This window comes from Tachyglossus aculeatus, chromosome 1, assembly GCF_015852505.1.
Source record: "Tachyglossus aculeatus isolate mTacAcu1 chromosome 1, mTacAcu1.pri, whole genome shotgun sequence".
In the NCBI taxonomy this organism is placed as follows: Eukaryota; Metazoa; Chordata; class Mammalia; order Monotremata; family Tachyglossidae; genus Tachyglossus; species Tachyglossus aculeatus.
This window is the reverse complement of record NC_052066.1, coordinates 40,278,641-40,287,613: the sequence shown is the minus strand read 5'-3', so window position 1 is coordinate 40,287,613 and position 8,973 is coordinate 40,278,641. Positions and strand designations below refer to the sequence as shown.

Here is an 8,973-nt window from a genome sequence, read left to right as displayed (position 1 = left end):
GAAAAACTGCCAGTGGCCACCATTAAGTAGTTCTTACCCGTTACATGGTCCCTAGAAACACATCCTCACCCCTACCACGGTTTTTAGTTGGGGTTAGCTGATCAATAATCTTACTATCCTTACTGGCTGAGCAACAGACGATGTATCGCTGGAGCTGGAGGGATGAGCCGACTGGGTGGACCCAAGGGACAGCACTTCTGGTCTCTGAAGGGGGAAACCCCATTACTTCCCCCAACTTCAGCCCTGTGCTATCACCACCTTTCGCAGTCTAACTCCCCACTTCCCTGTCCCAAGCTCCAAGCATCTACATTTATCTCTGTTCAAGGCAGGAATATATTTTTTAAGCCTGACAATAAAGGGGTTTAAGCTAGGAACCTACCAGCCGTGCACTCTTCACACTGAGTAGGTGGCGATGGCGGAACCCGTGCTAAATTCCTGGAGAGCAAAGGAGGCACACGAAGAACAGCAGAAAGGTTTTGGTCACGAGTCCTGACAAAATGGGCAGTGTTTTCTCTAGTCAAAACAAATGATGTACGTCACAGATTCTCAATTAGTGGTGCCAACTGCACCAAGTTAGAGGAAACCTTGGGTTCTGAAGAAGTCTAGAATTACCACACAAAATCATCTTTCCCATTAGAACAGGTTTGTTACGGCATTAAACTTTTATTCATAAGGCAAAGGCTTTTTCGAGGAGAGTCTGCTCTTGTAGGACTGTTGCTTAATACAAATGATCTCCAAGGTTTTCAGCAAACTGTTTTCAACTCAGATATTAAGTGAAAATTAGTGTTCTTCAGATCTCTATATACCACAGCTACTGGGTCCAGATTGATACCTTAGAATTTAAACAAGACATACATTGTGGATCTCCAGTAATAATTTTAATTTTAAATAATTTTACATGAAGCTACAGCTGAACCCTTACACTTTTGCATTGGGATGGGGTGGGAGTTGGAGAAAGAAGTATAGGGAATCCTTGTTCTGTTTGTTGAGACAGTCGGTTCCTGAAAAGCCCTTGGGTTGGAATACGTAAATCAGATCGACTTTTCTTATAGGAACAATTTTACAAGTGCAGGTTTGGTTTCTGAACCATGGCCAGATGCCTGATTTTTTTTTTTTTAAACCACAACTTCCTCCTCAGATGAGTAATTACAATCAATCAATCGTACTACTCAATATGGTGCCCACTTCTATATAGTTGTAAAACAGACATGCCAACCCTTCCTGGTGAATCACCCCTTCACCCCCCCACCGTCGCACCAGCCTAACCCTACCCCGTCACCCCCAATCCTCTTTAAAACCTTTCCTCCTCTTCCCCCGCCCCAGCTCTTCAAGTTACCTTCCCCATTTGCCCGCGGCTCCCCTGCAGCCTTCAACCTTGCTCAGACCCCTAGACTTAGCACCGTTAAGGAGGATAAAGTTATAAAGTCAAAATGGTGTAAATTTAGAACCGATTTTCGGGCTGTTCGACTAGGTTCGAAACATCAAGTCAAGGACGGCCTGGGTGCAAAATGTCATCTACGAGGGAATTCAGATGCATAGCGTTATTCCCCACCAGCTCTAATTCTTGAGCATTACAATGCAGATACACTTTATGGAAAAGCGCATGGATACTTCATGGAAAATATTTTCCCTCCAATTCTGGCTTCAATCGGTTCTTTGACAAAATCGAGAGCGTCAGAGGTCCGGAAATCTCAGAACTTAACTTGGAACACCGAACCGCTTCCCTACTGTTAATTTCAGCATGTTGTTTTCTCAAACCCCTCCATCCCTCCCTCCCCCCACCCTGCCCTACGTAAAACACTGCTTTGTTTTTTTTTAAAAAAAAGAACCCCACACACACCACACCCTAGGTAAAACATTGCTTTAAGTTTAATGTTTATTTCCCCAAGACAGCCCTAGCCTGAATTCTACTTGGATAAATTTTACAAGCTAGTTTTCTGCTGCTTCTAGTTTTCAACTTTAACCACGTTTCGGATGACAAGGAATGCTGCAAAAATACTCTAGTCCAACAAAGAATTATGATCACAAAATAATCTTTATCCATTCTACAGTGTTTCAGAATTACCAGTTGATTTTTCAACACAAAGTAGATATAGATGCTAATGGTGGCTAATCTGGTATGTTTCTTATAGCAAACTGTTGTTCATGCAACACTTGTGCTCAAAGGGGAAGGCACAGGATTTCCTACAATGAGCCACCTTATAAAGAGTTCTCCTTTTTGTACAAATTTTTTCATGTCCCATTAATTTAGTGTGCAGAACCTCAAAACTGAGGTATTATTCCAATTTATAAAAACCACTTGCATGCCTTTTATGCAAGTTTTAAAAATACAAAGTGTTCTCCCTAAAGTGGCTCAAAATAGATTGTTCATGGCTGCCTACATCTAAGATAAAAAGATTCTAAAACAATTGAACAGATTAGGCATATTATTAAAGGTGTTCAAACCATTACTTGATTTGTACATCTATTCACACCTCTTCATCGGTCTTTATTCGGCAGTACATATGCACCAAATTTCATTTTAGAAGTTTCCATATCATTTTCATAGAAAACAAAGTTTGAAAACAAGTAACATTTAAACACAGCACGGTATTCTACCACAACTGAAACTTTTTTTTTTTTTTCTTCTTCTTCTTCTTTACAGGACTCAACAAAATCTAGAAATGAACTATGCCGTAGATTACCACATGCAAAGATCTTTTTATGTTATCTCTGAAAATGAAAAGGATGGCTTTTAAAGCACATTTTACTGTTTCCTACTATTATGGCGACTTGTGCGTACTGCAACACAGTCTATTTTGAGGGAAATTTATATGGTTTTTTTTCATGCAAAAGTCTACACAAATTAGTTTTGATGATATGGAAAAGCTTTTCATAACATCAAACACTCATCTGGTGCAAATGCACAGGGAAGCCTTCCTGAAAAGTTTTCTGACTCGACAAGCAACTAAAGCCGTACTAGGTAAAGAAATTAAAAACAACTTTAAAAAAAAAAAAAAAAAAGGAAAAAAAAGGAAAGGAAACACAGGCTGCAGGAGTAAACCAAAGTCTGCTGCTAAACCGGTCTTTGTTTTCATGTCCAGTGTAAGTTAACACTTATGATCTCGCTTTGATGATTGGTTAGGTTTGTCGTCAGCCCCCTGAAGGCGATTCAAGCTTGCATGCGTTCACAGACAGCACCACAACCATACTCTCGTACACACGCCACTCCAGGGCTAGGAATCCGCTTCACGAGTGAAAAGCCCTAGATTGGAAAGATGAGCCTGGCTCCACAGCTTCGCGACCAGACATTCACTCAATGTTGTCCACTCACACAGTGCTTCATAGCAAGGCCTGGGCTCATTCCCCTTAGACTTAGAGGGCATCCTACTCTCTCTTGGAGGCTTACAAGGCCCGAAGATGAGAGTTACTACACTGTCCCCCCACCAACTGCTCTACTAAGTCAACGCTCCTTCTCAGGCATTGATGATCTTGGACCTGTAGCCCTTTTGACTTTGAACAACCTAAATAAGCATTCGTGTGAAGTTTTTCGTTACATTTTGCCACTCATTCTCACTCGCACCCACTCGCCACCTTGACTTCATTTGGGCTTTTCTGGGATTCCAAATGAAATCTTCACATTTTCTTTCCCCGATTTAATGCAGCAGCAGATCCCATGAGCCAAGCATGATGGATCAAACTTTTTTTTTTGTTAAATATCAGTGCTGCATTGTACCTAACTTCCAAAACATCTTTCTAAAACTGGAACCCTTCCGCTGGTACATTGGCAGATGAATTGAACCCAAACGTTCCACCTTGTATTGCCTCCGGAACAAGGCTAGGATCTTCATCAATCTAGTTGGGATGGGGGGTCACAGGGAAGAAAAAGAAAAAGAGAAAATAAGTAAGTTTATATTCTAAAAGCAATTCTTTGTACCATTTCAGAATGTAGTCTTCTCCTCCCCCCCCGCCCCCACCTCCTTCATATCTTTAGCTAGGTAGGCTTTTCATTAGGAAAAATTTATAAAGGAGCAGAAACAGGGAGAACCTTATTTTCTTAAAAAAAAAGTCATCATTCATTTAAGTGTGACTCTATTACTCCAGTACCCCTAAGCGTTAGCTGGAAATTTAAGTTTTGGTGCTGTATCCTGAGCTTAGAAACTAATGAATGATCTCTTCCTACCAGGCATCACACAAAGTTTGTGTGTCCTGTGATCCTAACACTCAGTAGTCTGTCTTGAGCTCTGAGAAAAGATATTTTAAGTTTTCTGAACAGAGCGCACAGCACTCTACACTTGCTTGCATAAATGAGTGGCAATGGTTCCTGAAAAACAACCCTGAAGGAGGCTTAGAAATAGGGTAAAATGTTTTCAGGAATGTCACCAAAGGCAAACAAAAAGAGAAACGTTTTGATTTCAATATATTTTGTCTGAGAAGACACTTGGATGCCACCCGTCAACATGGAAGAAAAAAGAAAACAACTGCTCCTAAGAAACTGGGCAGAACTCCTGACTGTCCAATGTAGAAGCTGAGGATATACAAATGGTCGAGGCCACTTTTCCCAACCAAAAATAATGGGAGATAACAGATCTATACAATTGGTTAACTGAAAATGTGAGTTATTCAAGATTAGTTGGTTTCTACAGTTTCCATCCTATCAGGTATCTATTTGTTTTTCAAAAACACCGGCTCCTGATGTAAACATTAAACCAGGTCATTTAGAATGACCATCTGATCACTTAGAATTGTGCCCTATGATTCCCCCCAAAATAGCGATTCCCCCTTACATTCAGGTTTTTGAAACCATGAGGACTTTGAGATAAAGTAAATTGTGCTGTGGAATTTGAAAATATATCACATCTGATAAAAAAAAACCCAGAAAAATAGTTCAAATATCCCTTTCACAGAGAAATTGAATGAGCCTGTTGTTGGGTCGGGACCGTCTCTATCGTGGCCAACTTGGACTTCCCAAGTGCCTAGTACAGTGTTCTGCACACAGTAAGCGCTCAATCAATACAACTGGATGAATGAATGAACGAGCCCGTTGTTGGGTTGGGACCGTCTCTATCTGTGGCCGACTTGGACTTCCCAAGCACTTAGTACAGTGCTATGCACACAGTAAGCGCTCAATAAATACCACTGAATGAATGAATGTAATATGGACACAATTTTTCATTTATCGGAAATTATCTACTAGTCTCTACTAACACCAATGAATTGATTTTTTAAATGCATGTTTTCTCACATAGATCAGCAGCAGCTACTGAGTAATTACCGAGACTATACTGATGATCTGAGAAGCCATATGGACTGCTAGGTTATATAAAAGTTATATAAGATATGGCATTCTAAAATATTCTATTTTTGAAGTTGTTTTTCTAGAGTAGTCTTTTCAAATTGCTGGGGTTGAAAGTTCCAAGAAAAATTATATTACAGAATTAAGTTGTTTTAACTACTTAATACTGGTTTTTGACATCACTGCACTTATAAACATGCTCTATCTTCCATTCTGATTGTCAAGCCCTCCCCCCGCGAGAATGGCAGCCAAATGGAAACATTCAAGAGAACAATCACTGAGGAGGGTTATTTATCTGGTGGAAAAAGGGATTACTGCAATTATGGATCTATTAATAATAATGTTGGTATTTGTTAAGTGCTTACTATGTGCCAAGCACTGTTCTAAGCACTAGGATAGATATACGGTTATTAGGCTGACCCACTTGGGGCTCACAGTCTTGATCCCCATTTTACAGATGAGGTAACTGAGGCTGAGAGAAGTGAAGTGAATTGCCCAGAGTCACACAGCTGACAAGTGGTGGAGCCGGGATTAGAACCTACTTCCTCTAACTCCCAAGCCCGGGCTCTTTCCACTAAGCCACACTGCTTCTCAATGAAAGCAGCACCTACTTTGAATATCTACTGGTCTAGTGCAGTAATGTGTTTTGTCTTTTTTTAAAAAATGTAAAACTACTGTTAGTTTACTATAAATGTAAGGAGGTGCAACTGTTTCTAACACTGGGCAAAAAACTACCTTCTGAGCATTCCTTGTACTATTAAAAGGAGGGACTTTAAAATGAGGCACTTGCCTAGAAACAGCAACCAGAGAAGCAAAAGCTGCCAGTTTCCTCTTAGTATAATTCTGGTTCATTTCAATTTCAACTTAATATGCATAGTTATCACTAGAGTACTCTAATCTTTTCTTTGCTCTCACATTTATATAGTTAAGAAAAGTAAAATTATTACATCATCTGATGAGAAGAACTGATCAATGATTTCATAAGCAAGTTTGTAGATGTCTTCATTTTCATGGTTTTGAAGCTGTTCGATCTTCTCCAGACCTGCAAGAAGCATTTCATTCTTTTAAGTGAAAGAAATGGCAGTAAAATTAGATTGGCTGAAGAGTGGGCTATCTGGTAATCAGAACTATCCTTTCCAGGACAAAAACATAGAATTTGACGACAGGAGCGGGGCAGGAGAAATAAGGAGGCGTGTACTGCCCATAAAGTACAGCTGCTTTAATCCTTAAATGGATTAAGTGAACCCTCAGCAGAATTTTCTGTTTGGGAACATTGATACTGCCTCTCTCCCAGAGTCATTTATCGTCTCAGCATTACCCTTTAAAAATGGAGTTATAGAAAAAGGAACATTTTCCCAATATGAGTTAAATGGACAATGTTTGGACACAGGTAGAAAACGAGCACACTGGAGTAAAATTAAATTCCGACTGCCAAGAAAACTTGGATTTTCTATTTCATTGGGGTAATTCAATTTAACGGGCTCTTTCAATTGGGTTCCACTAATGACACAATATGGCCTAGTGGACAAAGCACAGGACTGGCAAGAGGGAACCCCAGATTCAAGTTCTTACACTGTCCTGCTATTGAGGCACAGAGAGATTATGGGACTCGCTCCCAATTTCCTCATTGGTAAACTGGGGATAAAATAGCTGTTTTCCCTCCCTTTGGGACTGAGTGTCTATTGGGGATTGGGGAGTGAGGGGGGTCGGGAGGGAGAGGAGAGGGAGAGAAGGGACAGGGAGTGCCCTCAGGGACTGTGTCTAACATAATAATTCTGGTATTTGTTAGGCATTTACTGTGTGCCAGGCACTGTACTAAGCGCTGGGGTGGATCCAAGCAATCAGGTTGGACACAGTCCCTGTCCCACATGGGGCTCACCGTCTTAATCCCCATTTTACACATGAGGACCCAGGGACAGAGAAGTGAGTGACTTGCCCAAGGTCACCCAGCTGACAAGTGGCAAAGCCCAGATTAGAACCGCTTTTTAGAGAAAACCACCTTATAATTCTGCCTTGATAAAGCCTATTCAGTTATCTTGTGGAGACAGTAGTGGATTTTTCAAAACCTTACTGTTTTATTTGGTTTCGCCACCAAGAATCGAAACAAAATACAGATAAAGAATTCTAACGTTGCTTAGAATTCAGAAAAGTAAATGGCAAAAGCTGGCAAAATGATTAGGCTTCACTAGCTGCTGTGAGCATTTTAACAACTTACCTCCACATTCTTCTATAAGATTGGCTATGGTTTCTGCCTCATCTTCAGCCATTTTTAATATATTACTTAATCCATCCAGCACCACTTGCACAACTTGAGCATCTTTTACTGTTAACAAGTTACAAAAGGGTGGGATAACATTTTGTTGGATAAGATACGCCACCTATGGAAAGAGAATACAAGGGAAAAGACAGACATGCTGAAATCAAGAACTTTAATTTTACACATGTTAATTCTAGACTTTGTGGGGAAGTAGAAAATATAATTTTTGTCCTTCCAGAATAAAAAGATATATTAATTGGGTTTGAGAAGTTCAAAGAGCCCATTACACTGACACACGGACCAACCAGAAAGCCTGCTGATTCCCTGTTAATATAGCAGACTCACAGCCACATTAAAACAACCATCAGAAAGCTCTTGAACAGACTCTCTCCATTAATTTAACTTTATATTCCAGGGGAGATGGAAATAAAAAGGAGATGAAAGGACAAGAATATGTACCTAGAGAATGGAGAAAAGGTTCTAGGGGCACAAAAAAACCCAACTCACTTTTCCCCATTTTCTGTCCAAAAACCAAATACCACTGAGATGAAAATGACTGCCTTTTTTTGTGAAACCCGAGAAAACTCAGAACAAAGTTCCCCAAAACTAGGAGATGGCTAAAATTTTGGATGTTGATATAGAGACTCAAAGATATACTGAGAATACAGCCCTTATATCCAGAACAATATAGATGAAAATGCTTTTAACAAATATTTTGTTGAAAAATATGTTCTTTCCCCCAACACCACTCTTCCCCCTCACCCCCTACCCAGGATCCCTCTGTACCAGCGCCAACCCTCAACTCCTCCCTCCCGGCCCCCTCCCTCCACTCCTCCCCGCCCCCACCCCATCCCAGTTCTCCTTTCTCATCGCCACCCCTCTTCCCACTCTCCCCGCCTAGGCCCCCGCCAACTCATCCCAATCCAAACCCTCCCCACCCCTCGCACCCTTCCCCCTCCCTCCCCTCCGTCCACAGCTGCTGCCAAGTGTGGCCTCTGGAACCCCCGCTCCGTTACAGGTAAGTTCCCTTTCATCCTGGACCTATTTCTTTTTCCAGCTCTCTACTCCTCCTTGCCCTAACTGAAACATGGCTGTCTCCGGAAGACACGGTCTCTTCTGCTGCTCTCTCCAGTGGAGGCCTCTTCTTCTCCCACACCCCCAGACTCACCGGAAAAGGAGGAGGTGTCGGTTTCCTTCTCGCCCCCCAATGTCGCTTTCGCACTATCCCTCCTCCCCCTTACCTTTCCTTCCCTTCCTTTGAAGCCCACATTATTCGCCTCTACCACTCCCTCCAGATTCTTGAAGCCATCATCTACCGCCCCTCCAGCCCCGCCTCCAACTTCTTTAACGATTTTGACCCCTTCCTCACCTTCCTTCTCTCCTTTTCCATGCCCACTCTGATCCTCAGAGACTTCAACATCCACATGGATATCCCTGGTAA

General features: G+C 41.5%; 1 protein-coding gene across 2 annotated transcripts in view; it reads right to left on the bottom strand.

Moving 5' to 3' along the window:
* Positions 1-1,847: 1,847 nt before the first annotated feature.
* KPNA4 (karyopherin subunit alpha 4) overlaps positions 1,848-8,973 on the bottom strand; it is a 70,347-nt gene continuing 63,221 nt past the window's right edge. For both annotated transcript variants that reach the window (XM_038755999.1, XM_038756028.1), the window contains exons 15-17: positions 7,491-7,653; positions 6,223-6,317; positions 1,848-3,834 (exon numbers count right to left, since the gene is read on the bottom strand). In XM_038755999.1, coding sequence (XP_038611927.1) covers positions 3,736-3,834; positions 6,223-6,317; positions 7,491-7,653 — 357 coding nt within the window. In that variant the 3' untranslated portion in view covers positions 1,848-3,735. The remainder of the gene's footprint in view (positions 3,835-6,222; positions 6,318-7,490; positions 7,654-8,973) is intronic.